The 24,394-nt window shown below is 41.8% G+C and overlaps 1 protein-coding gene across 1 annotated transcript in view; it reads right to left on the minus strand.

Moving 5' to 3' along the window:
* The window catches only part of ALDH1A2 (aldehyde dehydrogenase 1 family member A2), a 54,688-nt gene that overhangs the window by 15,612 nt on the left and 14,682 nt on the right, over positions 1-24,394 (minus strand). The window contains exons 2-7 of the mRNA XM_063412210.1: positions 15,289-15,393; positions 14,915-15,055; positions 13,222-13,351; positions 8,146-8,207; positions 5,317-5,445; positions 5,074-5,187 (exon numbers count right to left, since the gene is read on the minus strand). Of these exons, the coding sequence (XP_063268280.1) occupies positions 5,074-5,187; positions 5,317-5,445; positions 8,146-8,207; positions 13,222-13,351; positions 14,915-15,055; positions 15,289-15,393 (681 nt within the window). The remainder of the gene's footprint in view (positions 1-5,073; positions 5,188-5,316; positions 5,446-8,145; positions 8,208-13,221; positions 13,352-14,914; positions 15,056-15,288; positions 15,394-24,394) is intronic.

Below are 24,394 nucleotides of genomic sequence, written 5' to 3' on the forward strand. Positions count from 1 at the left end.
GAATGCTAAGGTACCCTCCCAAAATCGTTACACAGGGCATATGTGGCACCATAAGCTCACAGACTTCTCGGAACAGGTCAGATCACCTTTAGGATTCTTATTGCTAAAGTAGAAAATGCCAGGTTGCAATCCTTCATGAAGCCTAAAGTCAGCAAGAGATTGTGTGCTCCAGGAGAGCTCACACAACTCGTTGCTTGTGCAGTAGGAAGACATTCTGTCTACATCATGCATTGGGACATTCATCTCACTTTGGAAATGAAAGGAGAATCCTGCTGAGTAAATTAGAATCAGTGGTAATACAGCTGTTAGCTACAAACATTTGTTTGGCATGAATCAATCTCAACTCTCCCGTAGTTTGCTTTGATGGTCTCTCTAGTATCTTGTTGACTAATGATGAGATCATGGTTTGTTAATCTAAGTGCATAGAGAAAACATTCTGCCAAGCAAAATGCAGACTCTTTTGCTGGGGTTTATTGCAGTTGTTTATAGACCTTTTGTTTACACAGGCATCCAAACCAATTTGTTGGATATTTATTTGGGTTACTCTACAGAACTGCCTGAACACAGACCTGAATCCTATCTTAAATCTGTCTGCCTTTTAATGGGTCGTAGTTTGAACAAAGTGGAAACCAGCCACTTAGGATACATTTCGAGTTGGCCAGAACTTCAAATGTTTTTTGTGCTATCTATAATTCTCATCTTGAGAGCATTTAACAACTGGAGGGAGTTGTAAGCCAGTCTGATTTGGAGGTTACACATTTGGTTTTAAACAGAAGTTATTAGAACTCATTAAACTTTTGCAACAATCAAAATACAGTTTTTATCCCAGGCAGGGCTTTAAATCTGCATTTCAAAAAATGTATAACTTCTCACTCTCCATAATAATTTTAAACCCAGAACACACTTCCCTCAACTATTCCCTGTGTACCAGGAACTTATGAGTACACCATCCCCACACCAGTTCCAGTTCAGATGGAACACACAGGTAGCGACTTGGGCAGACAGCTCACAGCAGGAAAATGGGTGTATTTGCAAAGCCTTAACTGAGCTCACAGATTTGAATGGAAATAAAGGCAAATTAAGAGTCCAACTGCTTCTGATGGCTGCTTTTCTCTGATAGAAGACGTATCACCTTTTTTGCATAGCAAAAGTTCTTTCAGAGAATAAGAAAGTAATATGAAGAAACTCTTTACATTTGTGGTATGTGTAAAAATTGTCCCCTCCTCAGGGGACACATAAACACATAAAGCCCACTGTCACTTCACTGAGGAAGAGACGTGTAGAACATCTCCTGTACTTCTGAGCACTGCAGCCTAACAGCAGACACCTGAGTTTGGACCTGTTCTTAAACGTAGAAATTGTAAATTACTAGTTTTAATTAAATTGTTGCTAGTGATTTTTTAAAAGGAACTCAGACAAGAATATGTGGAACAGTGAAGAAGCTGAGGCAGAGAGGGGCAGGCAAAAGGAAAAGGCATGTACAGCAAACAGTGGGGAAAGTGGGGCACAGCTGAGCTTTACAGTACCTCTCCCATGCTCCCAGTGAGTGGGAGTCTCACCCTGCAGCTTGGGACCAGAAGGACCAAGGAGAAATTCAGTAAAATGTAATGAATATGTAAGTTGATTGTGGACTCTCAAGGAAAGCTAGGAAAAGGATAGGAGCAACTGTTAACATGGTCGTATTGGCTGGAAGAAAGTTTGGTTATGGCAGTTTAAATTTCATCTGATTGGGGAAGATGAGGAAAAAACATGTCACTGATGCCTGAGAGGAGATTGCTGTAATTAAGGAGGATCATGGATTAGCCCTGGTTCACTAAAACCAACACAGTAAAAATAAACATTTTGGTTAAAATTCCCATACCAAACAGGCTGCTGAAGAATCAACTGAAGCAAGCAGAGAAGCCAAGAAAGCTACTGGAATCTAAGGAGGCACAGTATTTTAGGTAGGCTTTCATACTCAGTATGATTTTATTTCTTTCAGTGTGATGGTTGTCAGAGTGAAATCCACAGGCTGCCAGGTGTTTGCAGAACCCTTTCCCTTCCAAGTGAGCTGTGGGAGGAAGAGTTTGAGATCCCTGTACTAGGGCATTGAGAGAGGAAGATGATCCATGGGAGGGTGTCCCATAAGAAGCAGATAGGCTGAGGGATGAAAGTGTGCAAGCTAAGCCATAAAATGAGGGGCAGCAGGAACGATGGAGAGAATTGAAATCAAACAGTAATGGCAACAGAGAAAAAGGGCTCCTTGTGCTTTTTCACATATTATTTGGGGGGGGATGTGAAAAGTAAATAGCAGTATTTAAAAATATTCAGAGCACCTGAGAATCTAAAACCCAGAGAAGAGAGTGCACACTGGATAGCTTTAAACTAGAAATCAGATGCAGAAGTTAAAAGTTATTTCTGAGTAGTCATTGCATGGGCTTGAGACCTCCCAGTCATCAGGAGTGTCAAGAGGTACTGGATTAATGCACAGGTGGCAAAGCCATTGGCACATGGGACACAAGTGTCCCCGTGCACCTCTGGGCTCAGGAGGTGTGTAAGGCATTGATTGTCAGAGGCTGCGAGGCTGCAGCAAGGAAAGCATCACTCCACACAGGCTCTCCTTCTGTGAGCATCTGGTACTGGTCCTGTCGCAAGATAAGGTGCGAGGCTGGAGGGCTCTGTGGCGTGTCTGTGTTGTGAACTTGGCCTTTTGGCTTGTATTTCTTTGGACTGGGTTCTACAAATATTGGAACACATTAGCTTTTTTTTTTTTCTTTTTTTTTTTTTCTTTTTTTTTCTTTTTTTTTTTTTTTTTTTTTTAGGAGGAGCAGCCTGTTTTCTGCCTTTCAAGAATACTGCAGGAAAAATATAGTAATAGCCCATTTTTGTGATTTTTACAGGGAAATGGGGAGTTTTCATTAGCTATATTTCAAAGGTAAAGAACTTTTATAAAAGAACTTCATAGTGAAAACTTGAGGAAAACCTTTGCTTCAGAATGCCAGTTTGAAGATCTTTGCGTTGGTACTGATAGATTTTATCATTAACTTGCCCATCATGAATTGCCTTAACTAGCACATGGATGGAATGGAGGAATGGAGTTCATGCATGGTGTTTATACATATTCATACTAATGGCTATTGGAAATCCCACCACTGGAGCGTACAGTTGACGTGCTTCAGACAAGTACCAGAGAGAAAAAATATTTCCTTTCCCTTATTATTTCACTAGAAATTGAAATCTTCTATAGTCAGAGACTATAGTCCAGCTCATATCAGAACATGGTGTTTAAAATGTTACAATGTTGACTTGCTGTTACAAAAATTCAGTGTTACAGGAAATCAGAAACAATATGGAATAGTTTACACTAACTCTGCATTAAAACGATCCATCTGTTCTTGCTTTAGGTTCTTAGAGAATTGCTTTTTCATCTCTGTAATGCTTTTCACTTCCTATTAGTAAGGCTTTTAAAGGTAGGCACTGAGTTAGTATAAAACCCACAGCTTTTGAGTTTAAACGCCTATTAAAACTAAAGCTGTCTGGAACTACAATAAAAATTTATTTTGGCTACAAGAGACAACTTTGAAACCTAACCCATCTGTATTTTTCCTCTTCCAAACAGTGCAACATCCTGTATAATAGAATATTTATCTTAAACAGAGACCACATATCTTTATGAAAACAATTGTTTCAACTTAATTTATGGGGGGTAATCAGCTCATATTAAAATTTTCAGTATTCCAGGATGCTAATCTTAATTGGATACAGGAGATGTAATGACTAGAGCAATTCCACAGAATAATCTGAAATCTAATATAGCCATCGACTTAGAATGTAACTTGTGTATATTAGAATCTGAAATTGTCACTAAAAAATCATATACAGGCACATAGTAATTGCAAAACACCTGTGTGTGCAAATTAGGCATGCAACTGCAGCTGCATTTTACTGGTGATTTAGGCTTGCGTGTGACTTGCAAACTCAGTTCCAGGATAATTTCACCCGAATAATTTATTTGAAATAATCAAGCTGGTCTCTGCAATTCTTGGGCCCACCAGGGAGATACCCACACATATCTAGCAGGGCTGCATGGTCAGTGAATTTATTGATGCAAATCAAAGGACAAATTGCCTCACTGTGAAGAGCAGTGTCCCTGCATAAAGCCTTCCACTGCCACGAGTGGGAGTCAAACCTATCAAAGAGAGACTGCATCCCTGGGGTTTAGCTCCCTCCATACAATGGTTTGTCAGATTTTGAATTGAAAAGGGCTGGGTTTAGCACTCTCTAAATATAACCAGCCCTGAAACTCCCACAGAGATTCCTTTCTGTCTGCCTTCAGACGATGAGATAAGGCCCCTTCTCCTGTGACTTCAGTCTGGAGTACCTCTGTCATCCCCACCCCAACCCTGATAACAGCCAGCTTGGCACATATTTGAGAGCAAGACGTGATGAGAGTTTTGGGGGTTAGTCTTGCTGTAGATTGCAGCCTTCATCTTCAGAGTGAGCCTCCTCTCTAACATCTGCAGCATAGACTCACAGCAAGACATTTTGGCATCCAGGAGACAACTGATTCCCTTCATCCTCTGGCCAGCTTCTTTCCATCATTTTGGGAACCGACACCTTGGACAATCTCATTTTCTCCCTGCATTCTTTCCTTTTTATGTCTCTTCCTCATCCTCAATATACTTGAATGCAGCATCAAAGTTGAAGTACATTTGCACAATTTGCTCCCTTCCTCTCCCTTTTCCCCAAGTTCAGCAGGATACACAAATTATGGATGTTAAAGCAGCATTTATGTGTGCTATGATATACACGGGATGTTCTGCCTGCTTGCATGTGATTCACATCCTCCTAAGCCCACAGGAAATCCCAGTAATATTTTTCCAGGCATATCTCCTGTGCTGAGGTGCCGAGCACAGCAGGGGCTGGAGGAGAGGAGCCATTTGTGCTTGGGAAGTCCTGTGGTACAGAAGTTTAGCTGGGAAGCACAGATCACTGTTATTTAGATGTAGCTCTTTTACTCAGTGACAGTAAGAAATGTAGCACAAAACCTGAAGTATTTATTCACATTTTGCAGTAATGTGTGAATCCTCTTACCTCAGTGGATCCAGTGAAAGCAATTTTATCAATGCCAACGTGAGAGGCTATGGCTGCACCAACAATTGGACCAAATCCTGGCAAAATATTGACAACTCCTGGTGGAAAGCCAGCCTGTCAGAACAGGAAGGAATGGAGGTAAACATGGCTAATGAGAACTGTTAGAGCAAGTTAAAGCAGGCATGTGCTGGTATTCCCTCCCCAGAAGGAGAGACAGACATCACTCCCCTCAATGATTCTTACCTCCTTGATGAGGGCACCCATATAGAGAGCACTGAGTGGTGTTTGTTCTGCTGGTTTAATAACTACTGTATTGCCACAGCACAGAGCTGGAGCAATCTTCCATGCAAACATCAGCAGGGGGAAGTTCCACTGCAGGAAAAAAAAGTTGATAGATGGAAAAATATTGCCGTGGTGTTTTGTTTTCAAGATGTCAAGCTGATACATCACTTATTTCTCAGGCTGATCCTCAACATAAATCTTTCCCAGCACAAAGCAAGGGTTTTTTTTTTTAAATTACTGCCATTAAGAAAAAAACAACAGTGACTTCTTTCTCTTCTGTTCAAAGAAATACGGCCCCCACCTGCAATCTCCATTAAAAAAAAATCTGTTATCGGTTAATTTTTTACGTCACCACTTTTTGTTTCATTTACTGTTTTGCTATTGGCACTTTTAATTCCCCCATGAAAATAGGTCTTTCTTCTGGTACCTTCAGAAAGAACTGTTTGCTCATGTTGAAGTAGTTTTGGATGTAAATTTTATATCCCTGAATACATCTTCAGCTATAAAATTTCTACTCAAAATTATATAATCCTTAATTGATGGAATTACAATAAAAAGTCCATAAATGTCAATGTTCAATCAAAGCATTTAATTTTCTTGAAGAATTTTTACTGAGAAATCTACCTGGAAGATGTTAAAAGGACAGTAAAAAACAAGTTGAGAAACTCTTTGCTGCTATAAAATTTTGTATTGTCATTCATTATAGCTTCACTGAACTGCAGCAGATGATGTAGAGAATTATATTAGTTTGATACACAAACACGCTTGGATAAAGATAAAGGTAACAAGCCTTTTGCACCAAGGCCCAATCCTAGCAGGTTACGTGGATAGTCCTGCTGATTTTAGTGAAAATGTCAGAGTAATAAAACAACTGTGTTTGCACAATCACTCTTACAAATGCATACAACAGTCTCTTTTAGAAGGAGAATAGAAAATATCAGTCACAGAGTCAGCCACTGGCCAGAACGTGTTGCTGCCTGATGCATATCAGCTGCCACTCTCAGACATCTCTCTAGCCCCTGGCTAGCTTGAAAAAATACACAACTGTCTTTCCTTCACCGAACACCCAATTTTTTACTCCCTCTGTTGTTTATAAACTCCGGAGACAAAGTGATGTTTTAATTCCATCTCCAGTACATAAACCTGGGAGGGGAGCTGTCGGGCCAGCAGCGTGCTAACAGCCTGCTCTCCTAATGGCATTGCAGGGAGAGCTTGCAGCAGTTTTATGGGGCACTATACAGCCCTGTTTATGCTACAGCACTGCCAAAGAGCACGTTTGGATGGACACTGGGATGTGAAAGAGGATGAGGAGTTCAGTGTTCGACTTGCTGTTTAATTTTATTTTTGAATAATGTATTTGCTCAGGCAATGGCGAGGCACACGCAGTGGCCTGGGCTGTCCTCTGGGACTGGTAGCATGGAGGAAATACAGAACAGATCAGCAGTGGTGTTAGAATAGATGGATGTGACAGCCATCCTCAGGCTCTGGAGGACAAACCTGAGAGAAGAACATACGTGTATGGTGGATGGCTGGGTACCCTGAACAGAGGTTTACACATCTAAACTGAACACATCCTGCTTTTGGCATGATCCTCAGCCCGTGGCCAAGTTTCTCCAGCAGGTCTGTCAGTTAAGCTCAGTGAAACAAGCATAAGAGATGGGGTTGGATGGTGGGGTTGTCATTTAGCAAGTGCTTATCCGTGTGCCTGGCTGAGGAACGGGGATGGAGCTGTGGAATCTTTCATTCATAAGGACCAAGTTAGGAGAGTCTGTAGGTGTTTGCAGGATGGCTGCAGCCACAGACTCTCTGAGTCACTGCATGTTTCTCTGGGTTTCTGCTGACTGCCAAACACAAAAGCCACCCCTTAACAAAGACATGAAATAACAACAAATATAAATAGGGAAAAAGGGCTTAACATTGTTAAAGTAATCTTTTCTGCTGCTCCTCTTGTAATGGAACTGCTCTGTGTTTCTGTTTAGTGGCTTTGTGGTAATGTGAACAAAATAAAAATCAACATCAACAAAAATTTCAGAGAATGGCCTGATTAGTCCCCCAGTGTTTTGTCAAGCAAAAAAGCTTCCATGCAATATTTTAATAGCTATATGTGAGCCTCCCATTGAAATTTCTGCCAAAGCTGGTTAGCTGGTTCTTCTGAAAAAGTTACCCTCTCGGTGCAATTCCCATGCAGTGTTCAGCAAGATTTTATTTTGAGGGTGTCTGCTGGGGTGTATGGGGAGTATTGGATTTGAAGAAATTCTGTGTTTCTCTCTCACAACAAGTAAAACAAACGTTTCATGTCTTCTATTAGCTACACAATGTTAATTGTAATGATATGTCTCCTGGAGTTTCCTTTTCTCCTTCAGCCTTGTAAAAGAAATAGCAGGAAAGAATGGAATTAAAATACATCACATTCTCCCAAGAACTGAGGAGCCTGATAAATCACAGTAAAAACTAAATAAATAAAGAGACTACCACAGCAAAGCATCAATTTTCCATAAGTTGTGTGAACATCCATAACCACTGACAGCATATTAACACTGTGTTTTGCTTTGCTTGTTTTAATCATGTGAATTCTATGACTTGAGAACTTAACTCCTAATAACAGAGCCTAAACCCTATTAGCATGTTCAAATAAGCATTTGCAGGGAGGCTGCTAAAGATATGTCAACAATATGAGCTCAGCTTTTTTCGTAATGGAAAACACACACAGCCGAAGACCATGTTTTATGTGTCTTTAAAGAGAGCTGGTTCAAATGAAAATAAATAGAAAGCACTAGTAGAGATACTCACAGGGATGATCTGTCCACACACTCCGATGGGTTCATGTCTTGTAAACGTAAAATAATCTCCATCTGAAACAGATGAGCATGCTTACTCTCAAGTGCAGTTTGACTTGGCAGAACAAAAAAAAAATTAAAATAGAGGGAGGGGAAAAAACTCTAAGGATCAGCCTTTGATGGCAGTAAAAGAAATAAAGAAGTCATGGAAGTGTTTTTTTGTGAGCCAGCATGGGAAACCTAGGTTCAGGAGCAACCTAATTGTTCTTTATGTACAACAAAGGAAGCAGGCTTCCCATCAGAAAGTAACCTGCTTTGTTCCTTGGCAAAGAGCTGTGCTGCACATAAAATTGCAGTAGCATGGAAGCACTTATTGGCCTTGGCTGATTTAAGGGTGAGAGAAATGAAGAGTCACAAAGGCAATTGCCTGAAAGGCGTGAGTGGAACACGGCAATGTAAAGATGTATCTGTAACCCAGTGTGGGTTAATGGAGTAACAACGTTCAGCTCACCCATGTGCCATTGAGGACACAGGCAGTGTGCAGTGATGGAATGAGGCACCACAATCCCTAGATGTGGAATGAGGAGGAAAAGTTTGTGCCTTGTGTCACTGAGCATTATGTACTCCTGTGGTCTGGGAGCACGTGCTGGAGTTACAGGTGCAGGTTTCTTCCCAGTTAACAAGGAGCCATCAAGGTCCTGCTGTGTGGGGACCAGATAAAGGCTCAGTTACGGTACTGTCTGACCAGGAGCTTTGTTAGTGTGCTCGGCCTGCCTCTGTACAAAGTAGATTTACTGCACCTTTGTGCTCAGTCGAGCCTCGTAGCTGTATAAACTAGCCCAGACTCACACCAGCTCTGAATTTAGGTCAGATGTTTTTCAGTGAGGCTACAGCTGAGGGAAGGGCTATGCTAAAGGCATGAGCTGAATGTGCCCCTTGGCCTGTAGTGCTTGGTCATCTAGAAAAACTCAAATCTCTTAACTTGGGAAAATAATTTCAGCTAAGTATGTAAGAATGATGAGGTTACCTAGGCTTAATGGCAGGAGATGATTTACCAGGATAAGAAAAGGTTAGACAGCGGAAGGGGGTAAGAGGAGGAGGAGGAGAGATTACAGGGCTTTTGCTGCCATTGTTCTGCCTGACACCGGGTATGTGCTTTCCCTCCCAGGCTGGGCTGGGAACTTCAGTCCAGAGCTGCAGCCACTCTTGTGCAATATTGGGGAAGGTTCTGACTTCACAATGGAGAGTGGTTTGGGAGCCTGCTGCAATATCCTCTAAGATATATCTGGTGACAATAAACAGGTTAATCCTGAAAGTTTCTTGGGTTTAAGAAAAGACTTCAACTTGAATTTGATTAGAAATAACTTTCTGTCAGGTCTGCTTATTTCTATCCATCTACTTTACAGGATTTGCTCAGTAGAAACCTGAGCTAGAGTAGCTAATATGTCAGCTGGGGGCCAGATACAGAATAATTATGAGAAAGGTAACAACAGTCTGCAACCAAGACAAAGGACAGAACCGTAAAATAAAGGAGGGAGGGAAAGAGAGAAAAGAGATTCAGGAGAAGGCAGAAGAAAATAGTTTCTCAGTTGGTTTGCACTACAAAATGTCATTGTAATGTTTTGATCTCCAGATGTTTGACAACTCCCCAGTGGAGATGAGAATATTTGTGTCACGGACTGAGATGATCAGTTTGGTTTTCCAGGTTATCTTTTACAGATGCTAGCAGTGGTTCACAGACCATAGGAAAATTCATCAGATCTGACAGAAGCAAAGTAGAATTCAAAATACAGAGAAGTACATACAAGCAAAACTGTCTAAGTGCTCAGGAGGTACACAGAGGAGTCAGCTAAAAATACCAGCTTGTACTCGGTAGTACTGTGAGAGGTGGGTTCTCAGCCAGAAGGATGGTGGCAACATAACAGTAACACAGTTACATTAGCACTGTCTGACTTTAGATTGTCACTGCATAATCACTGCCACATGTCTGCGTGCTTCATCACACAGAGTTATAGATAACCTGAACCTCTTGCCAAGGCAGACAAATGGTGGTTAATTCTGCCCGGCGTGGGCAGAACGTTCCTTCCGCAGAGCGGTGCCTCCCATGCAGAGCTGCTCTCCCTGCTGTCTCCCACTACACTCTAGACAGCTGCCCTTTTTGACACCTACTTCCAAAGTTCATCATCCACAGATTTTCTGTCAAGATGGGATTTTTGAGGTTGCTTTCTAACAATATCTTTGGGAACATATGTGACTTGAAGTTACTCAGAAGCCTTGGATGTCTCTGGACAGGCCAAAGGTGGATGTAAGAGCCACCCTGTCCATAATGCAGAGCAAGCTGTTACCATGGCAAAATAGCCTAAGAATTAAATGAGCTTAATTCCATTATTCTAAACAGTGAGCATAGAAAGGTCCCTTGTGCTTAGAAATTATACAGGAGACTTTTTAAATGTTTGAGGATTTTAAGTCATGGTAATGTCCCTTGTTCTAAGATCCTGTGGTTGATCATTGTTACTCTTATCCTTTACTAGCCAGCCTCCAGAAAAACATTGTCTGAGAGGGACCTGACACTGATCCCACATCCGATCTAAAATTTTGTGTTAAAAGGGTTTTTTTAATATACTCAGCTGAAGTAAACTGACATTCTTCAGTCCTCACTGATATTAATAGAGCAAGATCAATTTGCAGCTGCTTAGCACCTGGCCCAAAGACTTTCATTTTTTAATCAGAAAGCAAGTCCCATTTATCCAGGGATCTCATTTTGGGGCAGCAATATCTTCCACAGATGTGCTTGCTCAGATTTCCATCAGGAGTCTCCAGCACAAGTATTTTATTAGCATAACAACCATAATACAGTCCCATGCCTCATATAGCAGAACACGGCAAACAAGTGGGTGAAGAGAGCTGAATTGGTTCTTTAAACTATATCATAGCATATATTGCTTTAAAGATACATTTCTGCTTGCATTCAGTTTATTAGTTTAACAGTTTCTGGCCTAGCCTCATTCTGTTTTAATTTAAATCATCAAGGCTTTACGCATGGGAGCAAGCAAAGGGCAGTCTGAAGGTTTTGTAGCTCTGGGACCAAAAGGAATGTGACTGTAAAACACACTTCTTCTTCTACTTGTCTATCAATTGCCTGTTTTTATTTTACAGGAAAATAAAACTTCAACAGAAACAGCAACAACGGAAGATTGTGAGGTTTCAGGTTTATTAGCACACTGAATAGAAAGACAAGATTTAATAGTGGGGTTTTTTTGTTTTGTTGTCTTGTTTATCTTTGGTGAGCTGATGGTAAGTGAACGTAAAGAGCACTGCTGTTTAACACTAGCTTTGCTCTAAAATAGCTTCATGAGAATGACGAATTTATGGTGTGAAAGCAGAGGAATAAAGAGAAGTGTTAAATGAAGAACTAATTGATCCCCTGAAGATCTGTGAATGGACTTATGATTCTACATACTGAAAACTGTGTTAGCACAAAGTTTGCACTGAGAAAGCATGCTGAAAATGTGCCTTCCTTTCACCCAGCATAGCCCATCTTACTGAAAAAAAATCAAGTTTTATCCTATAAGGTACTTGAAACCAAGAATAAGCAGAGAATATTTATTCTCCTTAATCTGACAGTGCCTTTTGGTGGCTGACCTAATTTCTGTGTACCTGTGGGGCTAAAGAGGGAGAAGGAGGCATTCACTGACCAGGGAGAAAGAGATTAGGGAACAGGAAATTTGCTGAATACATGAATTTATGGTGTGGTCTGCACTTTCGTATGATTAAATGTGAAGTGCAAGCAGCAAAACTGGGATTTACGAATCTCAGCCTAAATGACTGTGGAAAACTTTGAGTCCTTGCAAGAATGTCTACATCTGAAATATTATTACTGTCATTTCTTTGGTGAAAATGAGATAGTGAAGATCAGTGCATGCTGCAGTTTTCATAAGGTGAAACACCAAGACGAGTAACACTGCAAAAAGAGTTACATGACATTTCCCTCCTGAAAATTTTGGAGGCACATTTTCAATTTATCTGCTTGCCTCACTTGGGTAGTTTGGTGCTTTGCTGTGGAGAGGTGAGCGAGTGCGCTGCCAGGGAAATAGCTGGGCAACAGCAATGGGCATTTACCACTGAGTGTGCCCTGCTGGCCTTACTGGTAAAGTGGAATAAACATGCATGTGCAGTGAACATGTGCACCACAAAGCCAAAAAGAATCCATGTAATGAATGTTCATTTTCCTTAATGTTTTTCCAGAGATTTATTTTATGCAGGTGAAAGATGAGTACACTTATCTTAATGACTGCACCTACATAAAATCATTTTCTGCTATTTTGCCATGTTGTGTAATTATAGCACTTGGTATATCTAGTCCAGACTGCAAATGAATATGTTTGCATCAGACAATGCAGCCTGTATTTATTAAGCAGCTGGGAGGGAGGGGCAGGAGGAAGAAACTTGTTAAATAAAAATAATGGTAAGGATTTTCTTGAATCTCTTTAGCAAAAGAATAAGAACATAATAATTTCCTAGCATGAAGGTTTATCTCATATATAGAATATAGAACTCATCCTACTGAATAATTTGAAGAATGATCTATAAAAAATATATCTCACATGTATGTAGTTCTCTATAATAACATTAAGAATGCTCTCAAAGTATAAATTAAGTTCGATTCAGTGTTAGTCCAAGGTAAAATTATTTGCATAAACACTAAGACGACATACAGAAACAAGATCTATACATGATAATACTGTTTCTTAAACAGACACCCAACACTATTTTCATGTGTTCCAAGGTATTTTTCAGGCTTATACCTCATGCATTTTTATGTATGTATCAATATTTAAATGTAGGTATTGAGCTGTCTCCTTCTCAGATGGATGCATGCAAAAGAAACCAAGCCCTCCTCACGTGTGAATGTGGGGCAGAACAAGAGCAGGGCACCTGCCCTTGCTGACTTCCAACATCTGCTTCAGCAACACACTGCACACTGTAGTGCAACCCAGGCTTCTCTGCCTTCTGCAAAGCTGTGAGCTGCTGAGCTTTAGTCTGGCCATGAGAAGGTTTAAGTGCATAGCTGTGCTTTAATTCCCCTTACCTACAGGAATGGTCATTCCATGGATTTTGTCTGCCCAACCAGCGTAATACCTCAGGGTTTTTATCACTCCCTGGAGATCTACATAGAAAGCTTGCAAGAACGGTTTGCCACTGTTCAGTGATTCCATAGTCTGCAGGACAAGAAAAGGTTAAGAGATGTAAGTATAGCAACATTGTTGGACTGTTGTACCTAAGCATTTACCATCTTAACAGCTCTTGAACCATGACAAAGATTTCAATGAAGACCGATCCGTTGCACCTTGGTTCAGTTTTAAAATCCCAGAGGGTTCAGAACAGTTATCTTATCCCCTTTGTTACTTCTTTTTGCAAATGTGAACAAAAAGTATTTTCCTTGGAAAGCCCAAACTGTTTTCTTCTGGAGTATTCTGGAATGGCTGTGATTTTAAGAACACATGTGTGTGTTTATGTGTGTTTGTCTGTCTGTCTTGTCTTGTGGGTTTGTGTGTGTATCCACATGCATGTACATGTGCCTTTGTGTACTTTGAACCTAATAGCCACTGTGTTTGGTCCAGATCTATAAATGCTGAATCGCTTTAATCAGGAGCCAAGATAAAAATGCCTGTCAAACTGGGTTCTGTTATGTTAATGATAACAGCTGAGAAGGGGCTCCTTGTAACCCTGTATTAATGATCTGAATCCATAAAGAGAAGAATGGACACATCCCTCTTTATATAATTGATGTGAATATAAAAATTTCTCTATATGGCTGCCAAGACTCCTGCTGAGGTCTGAGATATCTATACTGTACAGCCAGTTTATTTATTGCCATCAAATAAACAAACTTTCCTCTAGGGAAGCTCATAAATTAACAAGCTAATGTCTTTATTTTTTAGTTAATATTCCTATTTTTAAAAGTATCTTATAAGCTATCCTCTTAGGGGTTCCTAAGATCATTTAGCAAAAAAATCCAATAAAATACCCTAAGATGTTGAGTAGCTTAACTCATTCTCAATAGCTGTCTAATAGAAATCATTAAGAATGGGAAAGGACGCCCGTGTGTAACACACCAACCATCAAATGAGTTTCTAAAGAGAAGAATGGAGGCCTAATTCTGCACTGACTTATATCCCCAAGAGCAATTAATGGCACTGCCTGCAGTGCAACTCAGTAAAGAACTTGGCTTCAGAAATAAAAATTAAATGACAGGCAGAGTAAACTTGATTTGCTGTGCACTTCCTTCTCCCCATGGCGATTTTACAGTACCCGCCGGCGGTAAGATGATTTAAGTGTTGACAAAGCTGGAATTAAGATGTTCACGGGCTTAGTTCAAAGCACTTGACATGCGGAAAACAACATTAACAATGCCACCGTTCCGATGGCTTCATCCGAGAGAAACAGAGCCGCACCCGGGCTTCGTGTCACCAGCTGAGTGTCCCTGAGCACCTCACCTGCCCTTCCCTTCCCATCTGCACCCACCACCCCAACCTGCCACTTCCTACTCCAGAGGAGTTACACACCCCTGCCTTTGTGTGACGTCCAATCTCAAGCTGGTCTGAGCCCACTGGAAGCCTCTCGTTGGCTTTTACGGGTTTGCATGGCAGGCGGTGTAAGCGGACACAGCCATTTCAGCCATTTCAGCCATACAATGCATATCAACCCATTCATGAATGAGCTGCCTCTCAGAATGTAAAACTGTCACCTGACCTCACCACTGATTTTTATGTGTTACTTACAGCAAGGATTGCCCTGTCCCTTTCCACCAGGTCTGCTAACTTATCCAAAAGATGGCCTCTCTCTGAGGCATCCATCCTCCTCCAAACAGAACCAAGGGAGAAAGCCAGCCGAGCTGCCCTCACTGCCTTGTCTGTATCAACCTGGGAACAAGGAAGAAGAAAATTGAACACACAGGTAAATAACACAAGCAGGCTTGTGGAATTTGTTCTTATGCAACCTTAGTCACATGATGGGTTTTGGAACTACGATTAATAAAAGAACTGTACAGCAGTGCTACTCTGGACTAGTTGCTTTGATCTATTTATACATTTCTATTATCTGTTATACATTTAATTTGTACATTAAACATAAAGCCATTCATGGGATACATTACCTTGTCAGCTTCCTGAATGTCACAGATTTGTTCTCCTGTTGCTGGATTATATACTGGAAATATTCTTCCACTTTCAGAATTCTGCCACTCATTATTGATGAAAATCTAGAAAAGGAAGAAAAGTCATCAGGTCTCCTGCATGAACAAACAGTAACATATAACAACAAACTTCTGAGAAAAGCTGCAGGTTCTAATACAAAAGAACTGAAACCTATTTTTTCATGTGAAAATTACAGTTTGCAAGAGTTCAGGCTGAGGTGAGGCCCTGATGTCTTTCTGTATTCTATAGCAGTGTCATTGTAAAAGCAACATCAAAGTCTAAACATCAGTTGATGTTCAGATTTGGTTCAAAAACTGTAACAAATAAGCTAAAAAAAGAAATACCTGTATCAGAGAAAAAGCCTTGAAACTGCTGGAGACAAGACAAGGATTTGGAGTAATCACTCAGTTCAGTGAGTAAACATTTAGTCACTGATACATCCCAGTCAAGGCTGAATAATCTCAAACATCACAGTTCTTCAATACACAGTCAGTTAATTATGGCTACAGTGACGGCTCGCAGCACAAAATTAACTTGCTTATCTGCTAGGAACAATTGAAATTGTTACATTCTCTCCGTGTTGATATCATTTTAATTGTCAGGGGCAAAACAAATTTAAATGGTAATGGTGCTGACAACAGCTGTCTTGAGAAAGGTAATGACAAACGAGTTTATTTAAAGTAGATTTTTACTGGTAGCTGCATCCATGTCAGTTGAATTCTGCTGAATTAAGAACAGGATGCAATTATTTATTAGCAATAAATAATTAGAAGTCACTACATGAAAATGACTGAAAAGTTTTCCAGGTATTCAGACTCTTTCTGTCTTTTAAATCTTTTTAACAATGAAAGGGTTCAAAAAGTCCAGGCAACATTTGGGTTCCTTGGAGTCCAGGTATCAATGTACTTTTATTGGATTCCAGGAAACACAACTTTAAATGTGTAAGTGGATGTTCCGACCTCGTTGAAATACACAAGAAATTTACCCCTGACTCCACTGAAAGCAGGAGTTCGCAGGCAGAGAGAAGGAATGGTCACCACCTGGGTTTTGGTGGGGTTTTTTTTCAATATAGGGCTGTGCTTATAAAGACAGGGACCCTTTGAAAGCTTGAGGAGTCTCAGTTCCAATCACAGATACACAAGTGAGAGAAACTGGCCCCTCTTCATACAGGTGAAGGCAAAAATACATCTGTAGAGTTTTCAGTTACCAACATGAGCTTGCTCAAACCTATTCTCCAAGCCAAATGGAAGTCCTGTAGCTGTGTTCCCTCAGCAGGGCTTATTAGCTCAGGCTGGGTGCCACAGTGACTGCAGTGCCACAGCTCCTGCTCCGGAGCTCAGGCTGGGTGCCACAGTGACTGCAGTGCCACAGCTCCTGCTCCCGAGCTCAGGCTGGGTGCCACAGTGACTGCAGTGCCACAGCTCCTGCTCCGGAGTTCAGGCTCAATGCCACAGTGACTGCAGTGCCACAGCTCCTGCTCCGGAGCTCAGGCTGGGTGCCACAGTGACTGCAGTGCCACAGCTCCTGCTCCGGCGCTCAGGCCCAATGCCACAGTGACTGCAGTGCCACAGCTCCTGCTCCAGTGCCACAGTGACTGCAGTGCCACAGCTCCTGCTCCGGAGCTCACTCGTGTCCGGCTCACTGAGCCCTGTGTGGGAGGAACCTGTGCCTGCCTGGAAAAGACGCCGGCGATAGAACCGTGCACAGAAACCAACAATTCCATGTGCTTTTGCTATTACAGATGTGTTTCTGTTGTGTTTCTTCATCTTCCCTGTGCCTCAGTCTTCAGCCTCTTTGCTGTGTGTCCCTCCATCCATTCCAGAGTCTGTCCTGTCTTTACTCCCTCTTGCCCCCTCTGTTCAAGTTTTCAGAGGTTGCTGAACTCAGGACCTACCACACCACTACCACTGCTTTCCTTGTGTGCCCTGTTTATCGTGAGCCTGTTTGTGTCCTTGCACTGTGAGCTCCTCAGGCTCTGCAGGTGTGTTCCTGCTCAGTGATGACACACGCTGAGGTGTGTTCCTGCTCAGTGATGACAGGGACCATAAGTTGGGTTCAGCAAACCCAACTTCTGGTCCCTGTCAGGACATTCTGGAGCTCACCCAAAATGAGACAGTGAATCACCAGTACAATCTCTAGTGACCAACACCAAAAGCCAAAATCCTCTGGTGTACCACTGTCACTTTTAGACTGTGAGTGAAGCAAAGAAACACTGAGATCTGTGGCCTGTGTGGAAGAAGGAATTTACTTTGTGCTTTCCACTGAGTTTTCTCAGAGTTAACTCTCAGAGTTAACACCAGTGAGTGTGTCGGGGGGTGCTGAGGAGGGAGGGGAAGAGAGAAAAGCTTCCAGCTTCAAGAGCAGATGGCCAGAGAAGATGTAAGCATGTTTGTTTAAGGTGACAGGATGTACATAAACACATGGGCTTCTCATGTGAGCTGCACTGAAAGAATAAAGCAGTTTGGTTGAGTACAAGAACCCGAGAAATTGTGGCAGCCACAATTCAGTGCACTTCCCTTAGAGAAGTGGTCTGTTCTTTTTTAACTAGATTAAAAAATGTTAACTCCATTCTTCTGTGTTTAACACCTATCATCACGTTTGCTAGTACACAGGACATATATTTGTTCTTGAAATACATTTCACCATAGGAATGAGAAATAGTGACTTAGAATTACAAAAGAGTGCTGCATTTCAAGCTGACTGGAGGGAAAAGCTGTATGATTTTATTGAATGCTCCGTTTATCCCACTGACTTAGAAAAAGAACAGTAATAGTAAATATTTCAGATAGGACATGGGAAGGATCTATTTGGCATAAAGTTGGAGCTGAAAGCAAGAGAAATTGCTACTGTTAATGGTTAATGTTAGTTTCTTCCTGTTCCACTTTCTATAAACAAGGTATTGCCTATAAAAGCTCATTACTGTAAACTGAGCACATTTAAATTGGCAGTAAAATCAGAGTATTTACTCTAGTGCACAAATAAAGTACCTAGTCCCATGTTTTGGAACAGTTTCAAGTCTTGAAATCCAGCAGCTGGCGGCTTTACAAGCAAAGCCTTACACTTAAATAATTCACTTTTGAAAGTTTTAGGTGTTCTGTGTCAGGTAGTACCATTCAGCAGATATTCCTACCACCGAGACGCAGATTCTTTTGCAATAAATTTGCATTCACAGGGGCTTTTATAACTCTTCCAGCACTACTGACTCCAATGGCTGTTGATTAAACGTATATATCCTGTACATTTAATCTGACTTTCATTATGGCCACTTCGTAAAAATGCCATGAAATGGAGAAGCGATGACACATTGCAAGAAAAAGGAATCCCTGCAAAGCCTCAAATTGGGTTTTTTTCTCCATTATTTATGGTGACCATGGTAAAGGCTAACTCTAAATCAGAGAGAATATTTGACAGCAAATGTTCCTATCTATGGATTATATATAACCTATCCTAAACACCAGATAAAAAAGGGGTAACCCTAGAAAAAGAAGGGCTTGCTTCCATGTAAATCATGCTACAAATTGGACAACACCCAGTGAGTTCATTGTTCAACCTCAATTGTGAAGGCTATTCACATTTACTATTCCCCTGGAATCAATGTTAATTAAGGCTGACTGGGGCTATAAATCAGCCTTTGGTTTTTACAACTTAATTCAGCATTAAGCATATATATGTAAATAAAAGGTAACTGATTAACCACTTGAGTTTTCCAGGAGTTACTGAGGTAATTTGTTTTTGTTTGAGTCCTAGTGCTACCTTTTGTGATATGCAGTGGGGAGAAAAAAAAGTCTATAGTGTGTCATGCATTTGCTATGTGGTATTGTGGTAGTTAAATGATCTGGCCTGTTGGGTGCTATCAATAGCAGTGTGCCAAAAGGCAAAGGGAAGAAGGGAGCACTTGAAAAATCTTGGAATACACAAACATTTTGTTTGCCAGGTACTCTCAGTAGAGGCAGTAATGGCAGTAATGTCAGAGCAAGAAGATAAAAGGCCAACTTTGCTGCTGTACTGAGGTGCCCCTGTCAGTGCAGCAATTCAGCCAAGAGCAAACCCAACTGGCAAAGCAGCCAAGGCCTCCTGTACGAGAGGAGTCTGGCTGCGGTGGGTGTGCAGTGGGCACAGGAGGAAACCAAATACCTTTTTCCCCATTGATGCCAAAGGGGCCAGCAGAGCAGGGGAGCAGAGGAGCTGGATTGCAGGTGCTGGGGAGGTTGAGGGAGGTGGGAACAGTGCAGTGTGACAGGCCTGGGTGGGAGCTCCCAGTCGCCCCTGTGAACATGAGGCCCCTTGGAGTGGCATCATTCTCATGAGATCTCGTCACACAGCTCTCTGGGCAATTTCTGTTCCTTTCCAAATGAAAGATAGAGAGGGCATAGGTTTTCCTAAAGAGAACAGTCACATCCCTCCTGGTATTGACAATAACCTCTTGCTCATACACACATGTTCTCATAGGTCTTTTGCTAGAACTCTGCAAGATAATGGTCCCATCATGTCTTCACTGGGTTCAAATCCTGCCTGTGGCTAATTCTATATGGCCTCTGTTGACAGTGTTCCACAGGGCTGATCAGGAAAGCAATCTGACCCATCCTGCAGGTCAAGGGACTGCTCAGAGCCTTGGAGATACCTCATGATACCAAAATGTGTACAAAGGAAAAGTAAACTCCAAAGTTACCATGTAAAAATTCCAAGTTACTTTGAACCTGCTGACATGTAGCTGGAAGAAAATCATACATTGCATTTTGCACAAGACCTGCATTTCACAAGCATTACACACTGAGTTCAATGGCATTTTGGATGCTCATCAGTTTTGAAGTCGAGCCAAGAGTAAATGTTTTTAGCATAATACAGAGCAAATTTAGCTTTACAAATAAACAACTACAATCTTTTGTTTCAGTAGCCATCCATCCCAGCTGGCTTAGTAATAATTAGCAACCTAATGTTCATTTTAAACCATGCAGGTAATTGGAGTGATAAGTATTTGAAGAGAAAGGGATGTGAACAAACCCAGGCTGGACATTCTGATCTGTAGTGCAGCAATAGCAAAATTTAGACCAGGGAGAAAATGTATTTTGTGTTTTCATCACTATTTACCAGCAAGGAAATACTAAATAACAAGCTTTATGAGTGTGTGTATAAATGTAATTAATTAAAACAAAGCACAGAACTAAAACCTCCTTTGCAGCTCTTAGTTGAAGGAACTTCAGTTTCATGGCACTTCAAATTCCCTCTGCTGTTGAGCCGCAGGCTAGCCCTGGATTTGGGAAATGGAACTGATTTTTACATTCACTGGGGATTCCTGCATGCTCACTGCCTCTCTTTTTTGTATTGTCTTTCTGTAAAACATACAGGGGAAAAAAAGATTTTGGACTCTCTTAATTCATAAGAGTAATCAACACAGGTGGCAACAATGTAACTTTTCATTTCCTTTCTTGAAAATGTTCTCAAATGATGTGTGAGTGAAATGATGATCTACATTCTTAATTCAATATTGCTTAGTGATGATGTCATGAGACATTTTCTTCAGGCTCCCCAGCTGTTTAACTAAGAACTTCAGGCAGTGGACAGACAGTGGCCCAGCATTCAGCTCTTTGGAGGTGGAATTATTTTCCCATGGATTTAATAAACAAGGTTTTTTTGCTGTTGCAGCTCCAGAAATGTTTTTTGGTACAGGAAGAGGATTTTAACATCCAAATAATAATGGCTTCCCACAGGAGACTTGGTTCTGGATGAATGGAGGAAGGAATGGGAATTTCCTAACACAAATGATTTAGTAGCTGGTTATAGTTTCATTCCATCAAAGATCTTTTTTTCATATGTGACTTTTTCCTTAGAGAGCTTTTGACACTAAATCTGCTGGGATGGGGGAGGGGGCATCAGATGCCAAAGTACTTTATAAGAGAATCCCAGCTGCTTGGCCCTCAGCATCTTCTCAGAGCTGGAGGCATTACGAAGTACATAATGGCACTTCTTTTTTGAGGGGGGACGGACAACAATTTTAGAGGCATGCAAAAAATCCAGCAGCAGCATTTCCCTTGGTAAATACTGCATAACATCCCAGATACCGGGCACCTGTGCCTCAGTCTGGTCAGGAAATTTCATATCCTTTCCCATCTCAGCAACTTCATTTCCTCTCCTTGGGAAATGTTTCAGGAGTCCTAATGATTAGTACGATTGTAAGGGAATGAACTAGGTGGGATTGCCAGTCAGAGGTGCAGCTTGTTTATTTTCACAGGCCTTGTTTTCCTTCACTTTTATGGCTGTCTTGATACAGCAAATCTCTCACATTCTAGAGTGTGTTGTGAGGCACTCCTGGGAGTGACTAGAAACCAACAGCTGGCTATGGAATCAGCAAAAACCTTGTTTATAAGAAGGCACTGGGAAAGCAAAAGCCAATGCCAGCAGTCCACTGGCTGAATGGCTGACAATGGATCAGCAGTGCCATTTAATTTTATATTTAGGAGGATTGTTCAGGTGAGCAGCAAGGGTCACAGCTTCTTGCTGGCAGTTCACAAAAGGTGGGTAATGGGCTTCAAGGCCAACCTCCCCGAGCACTGTCAGTGCAGAATCCTGCTCCTGAGCCACGGATGAGCCTCTCTGGGCAGCACCAGGGGCTTTCTGTGCTGCTTTCAGGGATACCCCTGCAGGAGCCAAGGCAGCCTGGCCCGCCCAGCACCCCAGCCCAGGTGGATCTCGTGTCATTCATTGTCCCACAGCAGAATCACCCTCGGGAGTTACCCAGACTTGGGTTCTTTAGTGAGATGCCTTACAGCTGGGGAGGAACTGCAATTGTATGAGAGTAACAGTGAACTGTACAGGAACAACTTTGCACCAAATTTAATTCAGGCAAGCAAGCTCCCGTGGGCATAGCTGGTTTTCAGCTACAAGAGGTCCAAGAGGTCCAGAGCAGAACAAAAGGAAAAATCCAGCTGGTTTCAGTGGGAGCTGAATCAGGCCCCAGTTGAGGAAAAGGAATCAGTGGCAACAGCCTCCAGAGGGATGTTTGTACTGGGAAACAAAGCTGTCTCACTGGAAACTTGACACATGCTCTAGAGCCTGTGAGGTCTGAAAGGGCAAACAAAACCAGAATATGTTGATTTTTCTTTTTCCTCTTTGGCTGCGGGGTTGTCCTTCTCTCTCCTTACTCACACCCCCCACACTGTAAAAATTTAAAAAGAAAAGGAAAAGAAAAAAAAAATTGAAAAGGAAGAAGAGCTCTGTTTTAAAGGTCTGTGTGCTGTGACATTCTGGTTCCTTTTTAAACTCTCATTTGGACCTCAGAGCCTGATGGGTAATGTCATGGCTTTTGGATGTGATGTACCATAAATGGGGCTTTCCTTCATAAAATCAAGCTTGAAATTGCACTCAGGAAATCTAGAGTGCAAACTTGTGAGTGTACTGAGAGGGTTTGAGAATTTTAAGCCTTTACAAAGGTAGTAGAGCAGGAGGATCAAAAAAGTGGAATCGGAAATAAAATGCCCAAGAAGTGAGTGGGGCTGCTCTGGTTTGGCTGTCAGTGCAGCAGTGCAGCCAGCTCTGGTACAGGTTTGTTTGTGCAAGCCCAGTCCTGTGCTGAGGGTGGGTGTCTGATGAGAAGAGCAGGGTGTTTGCCTTCTCTGGGTGTAAATCCCAAGGAGCAAGGCCTGAGTCAACTCTACCAAAATTAAAGCCAGTGCTTCATCCAGTGGACTTTGGATCAGAAGCCAAGAGCTTGAAAGAGGTGAATCCATCAGGGTTCAGTGACATTTCAGCCTGTGTAAATTAAGTCAGGCTTCAGTGTGGGCAAGGAGCTGGAGGAGGATTCCCCTGATGGAACCCTGATGGTGGCAGGAGCTCGGTCTCTCTTCAGTCCCAGGGGGGTGGGAGGAGAGGGCAAAGCAGGACCTGTCTGCAGGGGCTGCTGCCCTGTTCTGCTCACCTGGAGGTGGTTCAGGTGCTTAAAGGCAGATAGGGCAAGTCCCCCACTGAGCCAGCTCACAGATAGAAGAGGTTTAGGGAATGGCATGCTAGGAAAGGGGTGTGATGGGAGGAGAAACCGGAGGAATCCAGCGTCTCTGAGCAGCAAATGGAATCAGAGAAAGGGCTTGAAGCCTCCCGTCAGTCTGCTGTGAAAGTGGAATGTAACATGATTTTTTCTCCCCTATGTCCCACATCCCTCACACCAAATGTTTGACCTGCCTGTCTTCCTGTCTTAATTAGTCTTCTGTCTTTCTGGGAGTTGGGTCTGTTCTTCTGCAAATGGCAGCACATCAGACAGGGGAAACCTGTCATGTTTGTTTTCTAAGCTGTAGGGGGTACCCATTTGAAAAAACTCCTGGCTTATCTAAACATTTTTGTTTGTATGATTTTGAATTAGGAAGTGTGAGTAATTAGTTAAGAAGATTAAATAAGTCTTAACAACATGCAGTAGCGTGCTTACTTTCCTCCTTCCCCCCAAGTATTTCCTGCACAAAACCCAGGCTGCCAAACTGTGATGATACCCTTTTCTATTTTAGTTCTCACTGTGCCACATGCTGATACAGCATCCGTTATTTCAATTCAGTCTCATTAAAGGGATTATTTTGCACCTGGTTGTTCAAGAAAATTAATCTAAAGAGAAGAAACTTCAGATTGTATTGTCTGTTGAACTATACCCACCACAAACATTTTACTCCTTTTGGCTGCCTTATTAAACCTGTGGGAAGAAACTTTCGTTGCAGCACATAAAGGCTTTCCTCAAAGTAATTTTTACTTTTTTCAGTTAATGAAGAATTTGTCTGCTGTTAGTAGAACAGTACAGGAGTAATAACATAGCTCAGGTAATATTTCATGTATTCCTAAGAAACTAAGCTCCCAAGCTTTACTTATCCTTCCATCAGCAGGACTCTTTAATTGCTGGAGAAGAATATTTGCTCTCTTTAACTGCATCAGAAAACATTGCTTGTGAAACCAGGATGACAAAAAAATTAACTGTGTGTTCCATTTTCACTAATTACAAAGACAAGCCATCCCTGGATGAGTTGGGTAACAATAGCAGTGGTTTTTATGGAGTATGATCCTTGATGTCACTTATGGCACCTAAAAAAGTGAAAT

This window comes from Prinia subflava, chromosome 15 (genome assembly GCF_021018805.1).
Source record: "Prinia subflava isolate CZ2003 ecotype Zambia chromosome 15, Cam_Psub_1.2, whole genome shotgun sequence".
In the NCBI taxonomy this organism is placed as follows: domain Eukaryota; kingdom Metazoa; phylum Chordata; class Aves; order Passeriformes; family Cisticolidae; genus Prinia; species Prinia subflava.